General features: G+C 34.8%; 1 protein-coding gene across 4 annotated transcripts in view; it reads left to right on the top strand.

Annotated features, from left to right (window-relative positions):
- Positions 1-298: 298 nt before the first annotated feature.
- Positions 299-19,146, top strand: part of LOC109276311 (coiled-coil domain-containing protein 7-like) — a 270,114-nt gene continuing 251,266 nt past the window's right edge. For 2 of the 4 annotated variants that reach the window (XR_008419681.1, XM_019465186.2), the window contains exons 1-4: positions 300-531; positions 5,196-5,527; positions 6,708-6,800; positions 11,671-11,754. Coding sequence is in view for 1 of the 4 variants with exons in the window: in XM_019465186.2 (XP_019320731.2) it covers positions 5,249-5,527; positions 6,708-6,800; positions 11,671-11,754 (456 nt within the window). In the remaining 3 variants the exon portion in view is untranslated. Of the gene's footprint in view, positions 532-1,710; positions 1,807-5,195; positions 5,528-6,707; positions 6,801-11,670; positions 11,755-19,146 lie in introns of all 4 variants that reach the window. The other 2 variants (XR_008419682.1, XR_008419683.1) reach the window with 2 other exon arrangements.

Below are 19,146 nucleotides of genomic sequence, written 5' to 3'. Positions count from 1 at the left end.
CAAAGAGGCCCCTGTTTTATTTCTTTAGGCCAAATGACTAAAAGAATCTCAGTTGTGCAGCGTCCTGGAGGGAGGTACACAGCCCAGGGAGCAAGAAACACAGAAAGCGCAGTCTGGACTGTATTACTTCGTAGGGCTCCACAGTTGCCGAAAATCCTCTAGCCTTCAGTTCCGGGAAAGACTCGGTTCGGGCTTTGGCTCCTAGAGCGGCGGCGGATCGCGCGCGGCGGGGGCGCGCGGCGCGGGTCTCTCGGGGCGGGGGCGCGCGGCGGGGGCGTCGGTGACGCGGCGTCAACCGCCCACCTCGCCGCTTAGCGCCGGGCCGGTCGTTGCCGCCGCCTCAGGGCGCAGAGGCCCGGCCTTTCCGCCCAAATGTCAGTTTGTAAAATAGCAAGGCTGGAGTCTGAAGGGTTTGCAGGCTTCCGCCTTGAAGGAAGTCTGGGAGGCTCGGCATTTCCACCTCTTTCACCTTAGAGCCCGCTTGGCCAAGGCAAAACCGCCCAGTAACCTGGCTTCCAGCGGCCTCAGCAGGTATTCTAGCCACTGGGAGGGGAGGCGCCTGCGGTCCTTCCCTCCGCGGAGTGTGAGGGTTTCTGTTGTGTTCTCTGGCAAAAGCGGCAGCTGTGCCTCTGTTGAAGCGAAATCTAAGACGATAATCCTAGCTTCTCTGCCCTATGTCGCCCCCTGCCCCATTTCGTTGTGTACTGTATCATTAAAGCGTTTGAGATGAATCCTTGAAGGGAGACCAGAAAACGTTTTCTTTGTGGTAGAAGGTGACTGATAAACTTGGGCAAATTTGTGGTGATCTACTCCTCCTAGGATAGTTAGGATTAAATGAAGACAATACGTAAAATCCCTAAATATTTCTTGTAAATACAAGCGTTTAGTCCATGTAACCTTTATTTTTATAGGCGTGTGAACTTCATGGGTCCATTTATTAGGTTGTTTGGTTGCACCTGGTGCGCGGCCCGTCTTTTTCTCAATTGGTTTCCTGAAGTAGCGGGCGTCTCAGCCTTCCTGTCTGTCACCGCAGAAGTTTCCCTGGTCCTGCCTTAAGTGCACGGGAGCATTTATGCATTAAAACCTATATCCCCTTGTTTACTCAAGGATATCATTCCAGCAGTCTCCCTCCATACCAATCAATACATTTTGCTTTCTGCTGGGTCATTTCCATCAGCATATGTATTAATTTCCTAGGGTTGCCTAAACAAGTACCACAAACTGGGTGGCTTAAAACAACAAAAATTTATCCTCTGTTTCTGGACGCTGAAGTCTGAAGAGTGTGGCAGTGCTGGTTCCTCCTGGAGGCTCTCAGGATTTTGTTCCGTGTTTCCTCCCAGCTTCTGGTGGCCGCTGCCAGTTGGTGTCCCTTAGACTCCTTGCTCTCATCTTCGCCTCTGTCTTCACGTGGTGGTCTCCCCATGCGCCTGGAGGTCTGAGTTTCTTCCAGGAAGCACACCATTGGGGTTGGGGCCCACTCCAATACAGTTTGAATCCGTCTTGGTTCCATCTACAAAGATCTTATTAACAAATAAGGTCACATTCACAGGTTCTGGGGTTAGGACTTGAACATATTTTTTTGGGGGGAGAGGGCATAATTCAACCTACAACAGCATACAAACATGTTACTTTTCTCTTAAAAAATCTTCCTTTTGCCCATATTTCAGGCATTCACCTCCCGTCACTCTTAAAACTGTTGCTATCCTTTAGGTCACAAATGACCTACCTTCTTGTCGCTAAATCCGGTGGTTAATTCTTAGTCCTCATCTTACCCGCCCAGCATTTAACGCAGTTCATCATTTACTCGTAAGTTTTTTTTGTTTGTTTGTTTGTTTTTCACTTTATTTTCAATACATCCTCTCCTGGTTTTACCTTCTGGCTCATTGATCAATCATTCTTAAGTCATTTTTGCTGGTCCTTTTCTCTCAGACCTGATGCTTTTGATGCATTGTCTTTGGCAATATAATTTCTTTGAAATTCTTTTGATGCTTTTCAATTTTGTAAATTAAATTTTAGTTTCTGTATCACTTATTACATTACCTTTATTTAAAATATTATGCCACTGGGGCGCCTGGGTGGCTCAGTCGGTTAAGCGTCCGACTTAAGCCAGGTCACGATCTCGCGGTCCGTGAGTTCGAGCCCCACGTCAGGCTCAGGCTCTGGGCTGACGGCTCAGAGCCTGGAGCCTGCTTCCGATTCTGTGTCTCCCTCTCTCTCTGCCCCTCCCCCGTTCATGCTCTGTCTCTCTCTGTCTCAAAAATAAATAAACGTTAAAAAAAAATTAAAAAAATATTATGCCACTATTAATATTAGAAAAATATAAATGGATATATTTTCCAACGGGGGACTTTGGCTTATGTTCTACAATGTATATATTTATTATTGTCAACAGTTTCCAAAACCATTGCATTCTTCAAATGAATTTTGAGTGACATGACATCAAATAATCTTTCCCAATATTTATTTGACTATGATATAAAAATTATGTTTGACAACTGTTTTCAGTTAACTATGTAGTGTTTCATTACAACAATAAAGCAATTGTACAGTTTGAGAATGAAAAATTTTCAGTGTTGTCAGAAGATATTTTTGCTCTATCATTCACTACCAAGTTAAAAAAAAAAGTCTTGATGAACTGTGCAAAATATTACAGATTTTTCATTTTTGAGTATTTTCTGTTTGTTTTTTCTCATACGTATTTGAGGCATTGTATTGCTGTTATATATATGTGTGTATATATATATATATATATATATATATACATATATATATATACATAATGTGATATATATATTTTTTAATTTTTTTTTGTAAGTAATCTAAACAGTAGATTCTTCTCCAGCTGTGTCATCTCTTGGTTAAAATCCTAATACATGTTCACATATAGAAATATTTGCATTTTGGAAATCCACAATTATATCAATAATTTTTATGTGCTTTCTGTGGTTTACCTTAGCGATTGTGTCCGAAATAATTGAGAAATAATTAGCTTGTAAAAATGTTATTGTAACTGATTTCATTTATAATGTATCATATAATATTTATTTTTTGGTTTTTATTTTACTTCCTAAAATAGTCTATTATTTGGTGTTGATATTTGTATTTTGCATAAATGTGCTAACAGGATGCCATTGACTTTTTCCATGCCAAATTAAAAAAATATCTATTATTAGTCTATTAAAATTTATTAGATGACCCTCTCTATGCTAGGTACTACTTCTTCAAAAATTTAATCATGTTTATATGTTGTCAACAAATGCAGGCCTATATTTTCCCAATTTTCATAGGATTGCTAATTGTTTAAATTCTTTAAAATATATTAATTTTTAATACTTACTGATGATGTGTATTTTACTTTATTCATGTTCGAGAATATGTGATAAATGCTGCTAATCTTTGCATCCATTTTTATTCTTCAGCTAGACTGCATCCAAAGAGCTTGCAATTTAGACAAAATATAGATTCCTTTAAGAAGAAATTTTATTTAAAACTTGAATTAAAAATTGAATTCTTCCTCTTTTTTAGGTTATATGCTCTTTCCTTCTGAAAACTTCCAAATTTTTCTTTTTGAGGCTTTTATATTTATTTCATTAATTATGTTTTGTTGTTTATCTGTTTCCTTTTTGGTATTTTGTGAACACTTTTGATCTGTGCTTTCCACTATCCTTAAGTCTGAGAAATTTATCTTTATTATTTATTCAAATATTTCCTCCTGTCCATTTCATATTTTTTTTCCTCACTGGATCTTCTTTTATCTGGTTTTTGATATTTGTATAATTCTTCTACGTATCTCTTATTTTCTTTTTCATTTCTATCTCTTTATCGTTTTCTGCTGCTTTCTGGCAGAATATCTCACTCTGATCTTCCATTTGCCTAATTTATTCTTCAGCAGTATTATTCTGTGATCAGTTATGTTTATTACATTTTTCGTTTGTAGTATTTCTACTTGAGTCTTTAAAAAAATACTCATGTACCTGTTTTGTGTTGCTAATATTCTGTTTGTGTGTATTTGTATATTTTTGGTTTGTCTTTTTTAAACTTTTTTTTAAAAGCATGTATATAGGTATGTATATATGCATGTATGTATGTATTTATATAATTTCTACACCCAACATGGGGCCTGATCTTACAACCCCGAGATCAAGAGTCTCATGCTCTTCGGACTGAGCTAGCCAGGTGCCTCTGGACCTTTTCTTTTAGTTTTCTTTCTTTCTTTCTTTCTTTCTTTCTTTCTTTCTTTCTTTCTTTCTTTCTTTCTTTCTTTCTTCTTTCCTTTGCAAAGCTTGTATTTTTCAGGTGTCAAGTTATTTTTGCCTGTGAACTCATATGTCTTTGGGAGTGTCAGCTACTCTTGTCTAGTAATCTGTTATTATGAAATGATCAAAAAACAGGCCACAGTTTAGGTCCCTCCCATCAAATTTAGGGAAATTTTTTTGTGTGTATTTGTTTCCTAGGGCTGCCATAACAAAATACCACAAACTAGGTTGCTTAAAACAATAGTAATTTATTCTCTTACAGTTCCAGAGTCTAAGAGTCTGAAATCAAAGTGTTTGCAGTGCTATGCTCCTTCTAAAGTTTCGAAAGAAGAATTTCCCTTGCTTTTTCCTAGCAAGGATGCTGGGAAAATTTAACGTTCCTTGGCTTGTAGCTGATTTACTCCAGTCTCTGTCTCTATCATTACATGACCTTTTTCTGTATACATCTGTGTATCTTTGTCTTCATTTGGCTTTCTTATAATGATACCAGTCATTGGATTTAGGGCCCACTCTAATCTAGTATAACCTCATCTTCACTTGGTTACATCTACAAAAATGGTATTTTCAAATATGGTCATATTCACAGGTGCCAGGGGTTAGAACTTGAATATATTTTTTGGGGGGACCCAGCATGATTTTGGTGCTGCCTTGATATTACTCTGTTGTTACCCTGGGTCTAGGCTATTATTCCTATGCAAATAATGATAGATATAAAACTCCCCATCCTAAATACTCATACATAAATCAGTCTTCAGTCACCTTTAAGGATTTCTCACAGGCTTTTTTTCTTTTTTAAAAATTTTTTTGTTGTTATTGTTAGGAATGGTTTCCTCTCCATTTTGTGATTTCTGCAGTGCTGGTTTTGGTATTCACCATCTTCACGGCAATTGGTAATCCTGCCCTAATTTTTAATCTGAAATCTTAATGTTTTATTTACAGGGAGGAATACAATTTTTTTCACCTGTAATTTGGAAGTGAAGTAAAATAACAAAATGAAGTCCACAAAACATCTGTCAGCCTCTAGTAATAAATTGGCAAATGTTCCAGATTTAACTTACAAAAAAGGAATATTTACTGCACCGTTGTCACTTAAAGCAAAGGAAAAACATAGTGCAAAATTAGTACATGATAAACTTGAACCAATGGTCTTAGGATCTCCACCAGCAGGGGAATCCATCGTAAGATATGCTTTGCCCATTGCATCGAGTAAGACAAAGGAGTTAATAGCAGAAGATGAATTGATCAGAAAAATTACCCAACATCTAAAGATGGTAAGACACTTGTTGGTCCCTGTGTTTAGGGTTTCCATGACCATCCCTAGGCTTAGAGATTTGCTAGGAAGGTGCACTAGACTCAAAATATAGACCTACTGATGGCTAAGATCTAGTACAGTGAAAAGATACAAAGCAAAATCAAGCAAAAGGAAAAGGCTTATGGAGTGAAGTCGGGAGGAAACTAGGTCCAAGATTCCTCTTCCTTTAAAGTCACACAGGATGTGCTTAATTACTCCAACAACAAATTATGACAGCACATGTGAAATGTCTTTTGGAGAAGCTCATTAGAGACTCAGTGCCCAGGGTTTTATTGGGGGTTGCTCATCTAGGTATTTTGCTTAGCATGTACCAAAATTCCACACTCCCTGAAGGAAAGCAGATGTTTAGCATAAACCACATTGTTTGTACAAACAGTTTAAGGACAATGAGCCACTGTTATCAGTGAATGATGGGAACACTCATGAAATCCAAGTTCTGAGGCAGCAGTCTAAGGCCAACCTTGAAAGCAGATCTTTCTAATGATAGTCCTTTCTGGCTCATTCCTGCTATGTTAACTCTTCTCAGCACTTTAGAAACTTTAGCTCTTAGTGTTGGGAAAAAAAAAAATCTCCTTTTTTCTGAGTTTCTCTTTGCACAGTGATCCAGAATTGAATTGTGAATGTACCACATACCAAATGAGAACAATGAGGGAGGTAGCACAAATATAAAAAGAATATAGTTTTGTCAAATTTCCAAAATACAAGTTTGTTCAAAGTTTGAAGGGTTAGCTCAGAGAATTTCCTTAAAAAATTTATTGCTCTCTAGTTTACATTTCTATTTTGTCCGCTTCTTTTCGAAGAAGAAATTTGAGTCCCTCAGATTTTGAGGAAATACTTTGGTGATAAGTGGAGTTGATGCTTCAACTATTCATAGATCGCCTTTTACATGCCTATGAACACAGAAATGGGAGTCATAGGGACTTTCTTACAGAGTAGAGTTGAGGACTGTTTCTTATTCTTCAGGGTGATATAAGATGGGATGTGAGATGGAAAGTTTAAGTTTATGGCACTGGTAGAAAGAAGTCTTATTGCTAAGAAGGTCCTGACATGTTTGATTAAGTGTTTTTTTACACTTAATAAATTTACATATAATTTACATAAAATTATTAAAATAAAAATTTGCTTTGATTTACTCATAGGTTGTTTCTACTTTGGAGGAAGCCTATGGATTTAGCATTGTAGATGGAGAAAAATCAGTTGTGAAGCCTGAACATGAAGAATTAACTTTATCTGTAAGTGTATATAATCCTAATGTAGAAACATTTAACACTGAAAAGGGTTAAGATTTTCTTTTGGAATCCATTTATGTTCTCAGAATGAATTCCCATCCATGAAAATGACCTGGTTAAGGAACTTGAAAGTAGAGTATTGATTTTTCTATCCTCTGCTAACACTTATCTTAAAGTTTAATTAAGACCTATCTGTATTTTAAACGTATTTTTATTGCTAGTGCCTGTTCTGTTTAATTCTTAAACATTTGGTTACTTGTTGGTTTTAGATGTATATTCTTTATCATGTTAAGAAAGTGTCCTTCTATTTGTATTTTGCTAAATAAAAAAAACCCAAGAATTTATTGAATTCTAACAAATATCTGGTATATACAAATTATGTAACTCTTAAGGTGATTAAGTATGTGGTTCTCCTTTAACCTACTGATGAGATGAATTATTTTACATGTTTCATAATATTCAACTGTACTTTAATACACTTGTAGAGTATTATTTTTCTATTTTATAATTATTTTTGTTAGTTAGGGATTGAGTTTGGCTCCATGTAATAAAACACCTATGTTGAGTCTTTCAATTCATGAACATTGTATGATTCTCCATTTGTTTCAGTCTTGTTTGATTTCTTTCATCACCATTTTGTAATTTTCATCATACAGATCCTGTACATGGTTTGTTAGATTTTATGCATTAATATTTCATGTTTTTTGGAACACTTTTTAATGGCATTGTATTAAATTTTAGTTTCCACATTTTGTAAGTAGTAGATAGAAATAATGATTGATTTTTGTATGTTGATCTTGTATCTTAAACAACCTTGTTCAATGTATTTTTTCATTCTAGTTTTTCTATAGATTTTTTGGATTTTCTACATGGACAATTATGTCATCTTCATGTAGAGACAATTTTACTTCTTCCTATCCAGTCTGAATGCTTTTTATTTCCTTCTCTTGTGCTGGCTCTGGCTTCAAGTATTATATTTAATAATAGTGATGAGAGCAGATATCCTTGAGTCATTATGACTGCTAATTTCAGACAAGAGTGGAAGTTCAGTTCCCTGGTTGGTCTCAACATCATCACTCTGGTGGGGGAATTGGATGGCTAATTTTCACTGCCACATTATTTTTTAGTCCTATCGACACATGGATAGTGGGTGCAGCTTATTCTTGGTGTTTGGCTCAAGTAGGATTAGGCATTGTCAAAAAGATTTTGGTTATGCTAGAGACCCCCTTTTTACAGTCCTTTGGCTTTTCTTAGTTGTTGTGCTTTTTTTTTTTTTTTTTTTAAGTCTGTGCTTATTGGAAGTTCCATGAGTCAGGCTTTTCCAGTGTCCCATCCATTTTATATGTAGGTAAAAAGAAAACCTAAAGAATTCATGTATTCCTCAAGTTTTGAGATCTCTGCCTTTCTCTTTCTTCCTTTCAGAATTTGCCTGTGTTAGTTTGTTGTATTGTCTATGGATTTTAACTGTAGGAGGGGTGATTAGAGGAATGGGCCTAGTCCATGATGACCAGAAGTCCAAAATTATTTTTTATGTATATTTATTCTATTTGCAGTCTATCAAGCTGAGTTTGTGAGTTGATGTTTTTCATCAAATTTGGAAATTTTCATTCATTATTTCTTTACATATTTTACTGCCTCTCTGATCCTTTTTTATGAGACTCTAATTACACATATATTAGAATGCTTGTTACTGTATAAGAAGTTACTCTCTGTTCATTCATTTCAGTTTTTTCTCTTTCTTTGATTCAGTTTGGGCAATATATGTTATTCTATCTTCAAACTCACTGATCCTTTCTGTGGTGTCTGATCTGCTGTTAAACTCTATCCAATGAAATTTTTATTTCAAATATCATAATTTTCACATTTAAGATTATCTTTTGGTTACTTTTTAGGGAGTTTTATATTTCTCCTGCTATTATCTATCTCTTTACCTGTCTACCAATATTTTTCTGCAAATTCTTTTATCAGTAACAGAGTTTTAAAAATCTTTGCTAATTTTCAGTATCTGGATCATCAGTGTATTTACTTCTATTTTTCCTTTTGATTATGGATTGTATTTTCCTGGTTATTCATATGTTTTATGATTTTTTTTAGTTGGATCCCAAGCATTATATTTAGAAAAATATTGGAAACTGTGGTACAATGTTTTATTTTCTAGAGAATCCTTACTGTTTCCTTTCTGACATTTAGCATGAAAAGCTAATCATTCGCATTCTTCTAAGAACTGATTTGAGCAGGAACTGATCCATATTTTAATTAAGTTGAGTTATTGTATGGTTTGTCTAACCCATAATCGTACATATTGCTGCTTCCCCTGAGGGGTTGATTTATTTGATCTTGCAAGTATTTTAGCAGGGAAGAGTTTGAACTCTGATTTTAAATAGTTTTGGTTCACATTTTGGTTCATTCCTGGTAGAACTTCAAATACAATTACCACAAGAACATGCAGGATGAGATTCCTCTGGTTTTTAGTTCCTCCTTTTTATAGTTGTGTAATTGCCAAACTATAAAACATTTTGTTATCCCCAAAAGCTTCCTTGTATCCCACTTACAGTCAGTCCTTTCCTCCCACCCTGGCTCTAGACAAACACTGATCTGTCAATCTGTCACTATACTTTTACCTTCTCTAGAATGTCATATAAATGAAATCATATAATATGTAGTCACTATATATATATATATATATATATATATATATATATATATATATAGCCTTCCCTACTTCATCATGTATTTGAGACTCATCCATGTTGTTCTGTATATCACTAGTTTCTTTGGTGTGAAGAGTATTCCATTGTATGACTATCCCACAGTTTGTAATCCATTCACCAGTTAATAAACATTTAGGTGGTTGGATGCAGTAACTATTTTGACTGTTATGAGTGAAGCTTCTGTGGACATTGTGTACAAGTCTTTGTGAGGATATATGTTTTTATTCATCGTGGATAGTTTCTTTGGAATAGGATTGGTGAGTTATAAATACATGTTTAACTTTATGAGTGATTGCTCATAAACTGTTTCCCAACATGGCGGAATCATTGTATGTTCCTACCAGCTCTCTATGAGAGTTCCGGTGGCTGCACATTCTTACCAGAATTGGTATTGTCAGTCTTTTTAATTCTGACCATTCCTAATGGGTACGTAGGCCTCCTTTTCTGCCATCTTTATGGCAAAATTGAGATGGGGAGGAGTTTGGTAAAAGAAAAATGTTTGGGTTCAGTGATTTGCCTTAGGAGCTTTTCTCATTCTAGTCTATCTGCCAGCTTAAATGACTGTCAAAGGCTCAGCTGGTTTTTCTTCATACTCTGAATTCTGTTTGTCAGTGGTAGGCCTGCTTTTTGACGTGGCTGACTTGGCACACTTGGCACAACTAGGCCAAGTGCTCTTCTTTTTCCACCATGCTCCCTTTAGGTATGGATATGGCTTTGGTTCTTTGCTCATCTGCAAAGTGTTCTGCAGAATTCAGTTCATCACATTTTCCTTATGTCCTCTCCTTTTCAATATCCTCAAGGAAAAACATAATAATTAGTAGGTGACTAACAGTCTGTATTATACTGGTATTCTACTTGTCTTACAGCACTGTTGTCATAATTTTTGATGATTTTAATATCCATGTAGAAGATCTTTCCAAATAATGTGGCCTCTTAGTTCACTGAATGATCATTCACTCTAATGATCTTATCTTCTATGTCAGCCACTAACCAACAAGATGATATCCTTTAGTCTTTGTCATAACCAATAACTGTTACTTTTCCATAATTTAAGTTTCAATAATCTTAATTTCTGGTCACTACCTCTTATCTTTCCCACTTAGTCTGTCTAATATTCTGACTCCAAAAGTCCTTTGATTCCATTGGGAACTATAATCCATTGGTCCTATTACATTTTACTGTCCCAAATACTTCTTCTATTCTTACTTACCTAGCTTAAATTCCATGTTCCCTTATTATTATTGCTCCCACACATAAGTACTTAACTCTCTTGCCCTGTCATGCTTTATTGATTTTATTTTGTTAAACTGCAACCCTCATCAAATCAATCCCTATATTTGTGGCTTCTAAATCTGAATAGAAGATGGTCCTCAAGCATGTGTATAGTCTCATATTTATGATTAGTAACTCTAGTTACTTCATTTTCCTGCTCTCCTGAATGACTAATTCAGTTTTCCCACTCTTCTATATGGGTATAGATCTTTACCATGACAAAAAAAATATATGAGCGTATGAGTATGTTTTAAAATGTGACGTTGAATAAGCATATTCCTCATGGAGAACACTCTATGAGAATCCTAACTGTATATAAGCATCTAGATTTGTTTATCATAGGTTGTCTCTGATTTACAAATCACCACTCTACTATAAAAGGTTCAGTCATTGTGACTTTTTTTTTAAGTCATTGTAACATTTTAATCTGTCACTATTTTTTCCTCAAAGTCTTCATTTGCTTATTGAGGGTGAAAGACTATAGCTCTTGATAAGTATACTTATATTCAGAAGTTATAATTAGTGTTAATTTTCTAACACAAAGAGATATTTATAAGGTATATACAGAATTGCTACCTTTTTTTGGCTGCTCATAAATTTCAGGAGTCTAAATCTGGGATGCTTGATTTTCTACAACTATGTAGAGGAGAATGAGAAGAGATGCATAGTTGGGTATGTCATTCATGGGCCACTCCCCAGAATGTACTCTCTTCCACTTTCTGGGAGAATTTGCTAGTATAGCATTTGGAGCACAATTTCTTGTCTTATATGTTTGAAGGGACATAAATTATAGACAAAAACTATTTTTAAAAACAAATGTACTATAATATAGATGGGTATGCGTATGGGTTCTGAAATTAAAAGTAACTTTGTTTTATTCTTTTCAAAAGGTTGGGGATGATCTGAATTCATTCTTGATATGTTGTTCACAATTTGCAGCTCAGTTAGAAGCAGCAGCTAAGGAAGAACGTCATGTATGTATTCTGCATAAATTATGGAATCCAAAATATCATTTATTGTTTTAATTTAAATTATTGGTACTGTTAATAAATTTTATACTAATACATTTTATATTTATTAAAAATTGCTATTAAAATAATTATAGTGATAAAATATTTTAAAGCTATGTTGGTTGTTTGAATTTGGATGTAATATCATGTAGCAATATTAGTCTAGATACAATGCCTTAATGAGTTACAAAAGGCATTAGAAAGTATTATTTTTTTTTTATTCTTAACATAGGCATTTAGATCTGTGAATTTTCCTTTAAGTACAGCATTGATAGAGTCATTGGTATTTTCATGTTTACAGATGAAAATATAGTATTAAGAGTATTTTTATTTTAGTGTTTTTAATAAGGTAAATTATATTACAAAGGCAATATGTCATAATTAATGAAAATTTTAAAAAACACATGCATGAAGAAAACAAAAATTTGTTGTGGCCTGTTTACATAAGGATTTTTATGCTGAGTTAGTTTTCTTCTATTCTTAGTTTATTGAGGTTTTTTTTTTTTTTTTTTTAACCATCAAGGAGTTGAATTTTATCAAAACCTTTTCTTGAATCTATTGAGATGATCATGTGGTTCTTGTCCTTCATTTGTTTATGTGGTGTATTACATTGTTTCATGTTATTACAAATAGTGAGCCAGGCTTATGTTCCAGACATAAATCCTACTTGGTTTTACCTTTTAATTTGCTTTTGAATTCTGTTTGCTAGTATTTTGTTTAAGATTTTTGCATCATTATTAATCAGGGATATTGGTCTGTAGTTTTCTTGTGTCTTTGTCTCGTTTTGATATCAGGATAATGCAGTCCTCATGGAATAGGTTTGGAGAATTCCTCCTTTTTGATTCTTTGGGAGAGTTTGAGAAGGGTTGGTGTTTTAAATGATAGAATGCCCTGGTGAAGCCATCTCGTTCCGGGTTTTTCTTTGTTGGGAGGTTTTTGATTACTGCTTCAGTTTCCTCACTAGTTATAGGTCTGTTCAGATTTTTAAATTTTTTCATGGTTTGGCCTCAGTAGGTTATATGTTTCTAGGAATTTATCCATTTCTTCTAGGTTATCCAATATTTTGGCATATAATTGTGTATAGTAGTCTTTTATGATCTTTTGTCTTTGAGCAAAGTGGACATCACTGTAATATATCCTCTTTCATTTCTAATTTTAATTATTTGAATATTCTCTTTTTTTCATAGTTAATCTAGCTAAAGCTTGTTACTTTTGTTAATCTTTTTTTTTATTTTTTAATTTTTTATTTTATTTAAAAAAATTTTTTTTTAACGTTTATTTATTTTTGAGACAGAGAGAGAGAGAGCATGAACGGGGGAAGGTCAGAGAGAGAGAGGGAGACACAGAATCTGAAACAGGCTCCAGGCTCTGAGCTGTCAGCACAGAGCCCGACGCAGGGCTCGAACTCACAGACCGCGAGATCATGACCTGAGCTGAAGTTGGACGCCCAACCGACTGAGCCACCCAGTGCCCCCTTTTTTTTTATTTTTTAAGTTTATTTATTTTGAGAGAGAGGGAGAGAGACAGACAATGTGAGCAGGGGAGGGGCAGAGAGAGAAACCCAAGCAGGCTCCACATTGTCAGGCAGAGCCTGATGTGCTTGAATTCACGAACTGTGAGATCATGACCTAAGCTGAAATCAAGAATCAGAGGCTTAACTGACTGAGCCACCCAGGCGTCCCCTTGTTAATCTTTTTAAAAACAACTCTTGGTATCATTTTTGTTTCCTATCTCTATTTCATTTATCTCTGCTCCAATATTTATTATTTCCTTTCTTTTGCAAACTCTGGCTTTAAACAAATTTTTTTTTGTTCCTTTAGATAAAAGGTTATTGTTTGTGATCTTTTTATTTATTTAATTTATTTTTTGAATATTTATTTATTTTTGAGAGAGAGAAAGAGAGAGAGACAGAGAGAAGGGAATAGAGAATCCCAAGCAGTCTCAGCACTGTTAGTGCAAAGTCTGATGTAGGGCTTCACCTCAGGAACCATGAGACCATGACCTGAGCTGAAATCAAAAGTTGGATGCTTAACCAACTGAACAACCCAAGTGTCTCAGTTTGTGATCTTTTTAAATGTAAACACTTACCTCCATAAACTTTTAGTACTGATTTTTGCCAAATCTCATAGTTTTGGTATTTTGTGTTTTGTTTTCATTTATCTTCAGATATTTTCTAAATTCCATTATGATTTTTTCTTTGATCCATGGATTGTTCAAGAGCATGTTGTTTAATTTTCACATATTTGTGGATTTTTTTTTTGTTTTCTTTCTACTATTGATTTCTAATTTTATACCATTGTGTTTAAAAAGATGCTTTGTGTGATTTTGATCTTAAAATTTGTTAAAACTTGTTTTGTGTCCTTAACATGTAGTCTGTCTTGGAGAATGTTCCATGAGTGCTTGAGAAGAACATGTATTTTGCTGTCGTTAGGTGGAGTGTTCTGTATATGTTTGTTATGTATATCTATTTTACAGTATTGTTTAGTCCTTCATTTCTTAAAAAATTTTTTTTATGTTTATTCATTTTTGAAAGACAGAGACAGAGCACAAGCAGGGGTGGGGCGGAGAGAGAGAGGGACACAGAATCTGAAGCAGGCTCCAGGCTCTGAGCTATCAGCACAGAGCCAGAAGCGGAGCTTGAACTCACGAACCACGAGATCATGACCTGAGCTGAAGTCAGATGCTCAACCGACTGAGCCACCCAGGCGCCTCTAGTCCTTCATTTCTTATTGATATTCTGTCTGACTGTTCTTGCCATAACTGAAAGTGGGGATATTGAAATGTCCTAATATTATTGTGTTGCTGTTTCTCCCTTTAGTTCTGTTAGTGTTTGCTTCACATATTTGGGTGCTTTAATATTAGGTGCATATATATTTATAATTGTTATATATTTCTAGTGAATTGGCCCTTTTATCATTATATATATCTTTCTTTTTTCTTTATTTTTTGACAGTTTTGTCTTAATCTCTATTTTGTCTAAGAATGGCCACCCTTGCTCTCTTTAAGTTCCTGTTTCTATGGAATATCTTCTTCTGGCCTTTTACTTTGAGCCTGTGTGAGTTCTAAGATTTAAAGACAGCCTCTTAGAGGCAGCATATAGTACTTGTAGGAGATGCTTACTATTGCCATTATGTTTATGCTTTCTGTTTGGTAGCTTTTGGTTCCTCTTTTTCTCTCTTGGTATCTTCTTTTGTGTTTTGTTGATTTTTTTGTAGTGATGTATTTTGATTCCCTTCTTGTTTCCCCTTGTTTATATTCTATAGTTATTTACTTTGTGGTTACCATTGCAATTATATAAAACTTATTAAAGTTACAACAATCTATTTTAAATGGATAACAACTTCAATTACATATAAAAACTCTACTATTTACATCCCTGCCTCTCCTACTTTATGTTATTCATGACATAAATTACCTCTTTTTACATTGTATGCCCATTAACTTAAGTTTATAATTAGTTTTCATCTTAAAAAATTCTGTACCAAATTTATAAGTGATTTATTTGCCTGCTTAAGAATACTACAGGATATTTGTTGATATGTTTATATTTTTAAGGGAATTTTATATTTTTGTATGGTTTTGTGTTGATGTTTATTGTTATTTCTCTTCAACTTTTAGGACTCCTTCAGGGTTTCTTATAAGGAAGGTCTAGTGGTAATGAATTCTTTTCAGCAGTTCTTTTTATCTGGGAAAGTCCTGATTTCTCCCTCATATTTGAAGAATAGTTTTGCAAGATATAGTATTTTTGTTTGGCAGTTTTCTTTCAGTGCTCCCTAATAGCCCATAATCTTAATGGTTAAAAATTTGCTGATGATCTGGTATAAACTTTCTTATATGTAATGTAGAACATTTTTCTTGCTGTTGACAAGATTCTATCTCTGTGACTTTTGACAGCTTAGTATGATGTATCTCAGTGTAGATTTCTTTTGATATTTTCCTAATTGGAGATCTTTAAGCTATTTGAATTTGTATGTCTATTTTCTTTTCAGATTTGGGGAATTTTTATCATTTCTTCAAATAAGTTCCATGCCTGCTTTCTTTTTTCTTCCTTCTTCAGTTCCCATAATTCATATTTTGTACCATTCCATGGTATCCCATATATCCTTTAGGCTCTCTTTATTTTCCTTCATTCTTTTCTTTTTTTTTCCCTTTTCTGTCTTGATTATTTTGAAGATCTTGTCTTCTAGTTTTCTGATTCTTTCTTCTAATTGGTCAAGTCAGCTGTTGCATTCCTGTAATGGATTTTTCAATTCAATTATTGTATTCTTTAGTTCCAGAATTTCTGTGTGGTTTTTCTTCATAGTTTTTATTTTTTTTCTTGATATTCTCATGTTTATGTATGGTTTTTCTCATTTCCTTTGGTTGTCTTGTGCTCTCTTTTAGCTCATTAAGTATCTTCATGATGACAGTTTTGAATTCTTCGTAATTCATACATTTCTGTTTCTTTAAAGTTAGTTTCTGGAGGGGCACCTAGGTGGCTCAGTTGGTTGAGCATCTCACTTTGGCTTAGGTCATGATTTCATGGTCTGTGGGTTTGGGCCCCATGTAAGGCTCTGTGCTGACAGCTCAGAACCTGGAGCCTGCTTTGGATTCTCTGTCTCCCTCTCTCTTTGCCCCTCCCCCATTTGTGCTCTTTCTGTCTCTCAAAAATAAATAAACTTAAAAAAAAAGATTAGTTTGTGGAGATTTAATTTGTTTTTTTGAATGTGCCATGTTTCCCTCTTTCTATGTCTTGTTACTTTTTGTTGTTAGAATTTTGGCATCTCTTCCAGACTTTGTGGTCTGATTTCCTATAGGGAAGACTTTCTCCATTCAGCCTGCCTAGATACTGGAGGCTTCTTAGGCCCTTTTTGGGTAGGCATTCCCTCTGGGTTTATGTGTGTAATCTTTGAGGCAGGTACTCCCAGTGGTGCGGTTATAAATTTCAGTAAGGAACTCCACCTACTGTCTATTTTTGGTACTGCAATCTCTGGTGCTTCATGTACTCTGGTGAATGGTTGATGGTCTTAGTTCTCAGAGATTCTGGCACCCTATTGCTGTCAATACTTGGATAGAGGCAAGAGGGAAACTGGCCATTTGGGCAACCTCCTGGCTCCCAAATCAGAGTGTTGAATATGTGTTCTACTCCTTTCCATCCCCAGAGGGAAGACAAGAGTTGGGGATTTCTTCCCAGTTGTGCTACAGTGTCAGGATAGGGAGAGGCTCTGGCAAGTTAATGTTGAGAGTATAAGTTTTTTTTTTTAAGTGGTGTTTGATGTTGATGTGGTTGGTCTTGTCCTTGCCTAAGGTACAGGAAACGTTAAAGTTTAACTGGTTTTTGGATTTCTCAGAGGCATTTGGTTTGTTTGATGTAAAATCCCTGTCTTTGTGGGGGAAGGAGGGTTTCAGGCTTCATATTCACTATCTTGCTGACAAAGTCTTATTTCTTTAATGAGGAATGATATTAAAAATGCCCAGTGATTCTGGAGTGTCTTTGCTTTTATGCCGTTTCAGCAGACAGAACTAGGAAATGTATACAGGTATGCACACATACCATAAACATAGTTCATGTGCTCATATTTCTACATAAAAATAAAGTGCACATGTACACACACACACACACACACATACATGAACAGACACATTTAGAAATCTCAAAATCTCAGAGACACCTTTAATTCTAGTCTCTCACCTCAGGGCTTGTTCTTGCCTTCCTCAATTTCATATGTATACTCCTTCTTTCCATAGTGAGAATCCTAACTCTTAACATCAACACATTTATTCTTTTTCTGAACCCTATAATACTTACAAGATTGTTTAAGGATTTCTTGTTATATCACTATAAAAACAAATCTACTAAAGAGATTTCATGATTTCTTTTATACTATCCCCCTACCTCATCCCTTGGCAGTACTCTTTCCCAAGACTGAGTATAAGGTGTATGTTAAATTCTGTATTCATGAGTTACTTGGATTAGTTCTTTTTTCTTTTTCCTTTACTAGTTTTACCTATTTGAAGGCAAAAACTCTAACTCAAAAATATATGTATATACCCTCATATTCATTGCAGCATTATTTACAACAGCTAAGATATAGAAGCAACCCAATGTACATCAATAGATGAATAGATAAAGAAGATGTGGTATCTATATGCAATGGAAGATTACTCAGCCATAAAAAGAATGAGACCTTGCCATTTGTGACAACATGAATGGACTTTGAGTGTTTTATGCTAAGTGAAATAAGTTAGACAAATGCCATATGATTTCACTTATATGTGGAATCTAGAGAAGAAAACAAATCAACAAACAAAGAAAAAAACAGAAACAGCCATAAATATGGAGAACAAACAGGTGGCTGCTAGAGATGATGGGAGTGGACAAAAAGGAGTAAAGGGGAGTGGGAGTTTCCGGCTTTAAGTTATGTAATGAATAAGTCAGAGGGATGAAAGTTAAAGCATAGGAAATGGTACTGTAATCATGTTGTATGGTGACAGATGATAGCTACACTTGTGGTGAACATAGCATAATATATAAAGTTGTCAAATCACTATGTTGTATGTCTGAAACTAATGTAACATGTGTCAATTATACTTCAATAAAAACAGAAATGCTATGAGATGTTTTTTTGGAGAGATAAAAATAATCCAGAGGAAAGGTCTGAGTAACAAGTAGAGCAGCCTACATGATAAATGTAGTAAATATTGAATAAGTGTATATATGTATATGCGTGTAATATAAATATATATTAATAACCAAATCTTATGGATTAGAAAATATGATAGAATAAAAATGCATGATAATTATCACGTACATCAGGAGAGAACTTAGACTTGGAATTAATTGCAATTGAAATATAATCTAAGGTCCTTGTTTGGGAGAATAGTAATGACTTTAATAAGTTAGGTATTCCTATTAAAATTTCTTTTTAAAAAATATATGTTATGTGTCGAATTTTTATCCTAGTAGAGGAAAATTGAATGACAAAAAAAAAATCCAAAAGATTCTAAAAAAAGAGAGGAAAAAATAATTAGAAAGTAGATAATGGAAATAAATCTAAATATGTCAGTAAATATACCAATTAAAGGACAAATTTGGTTAAAAATGAATTCAAACTATATGTTTACTAGAAATATATTAAAGCATAAAAATACAGAAGGGTTGGGGCTCCTGGGTGGCTCAGTTGGTTAAGCGTCTGACTTCGGCTCAGGTCACGATCTTACAGTCTGTGAGTTTGAGCCCCGTGTCGGGCTCTGTGCTGACAGCTCAGAGCCTGGAGCCTGCTTCAGATTCTGTGTCTCCCTCTCTCTCTGCCCCTTCCCCACTCATGCTCTGTCTCTCTCTGTCTCAAGAATAAATAAAAACATTTAAAAAAAATT

Source organism: Panthera pardus, unplaced genomic scaffold (assembly GCF_024362965.1).
Source record: "Panthera pardus isolate Hobbes unplaced genomic scaffold, ASM2436296v1 HiC_scaffold_6, whole genome shotgun sequence".
In the NCBI taxonomy this organism is placed as follows: Eukaryota; Metazoa; Chordata; class Mammalia; order Carnivora; family Felidae; genus Panthera; species Panthera pardus.
This window is presented reverse-complemented; position numbering and strand designations above follow the sequence as displayed.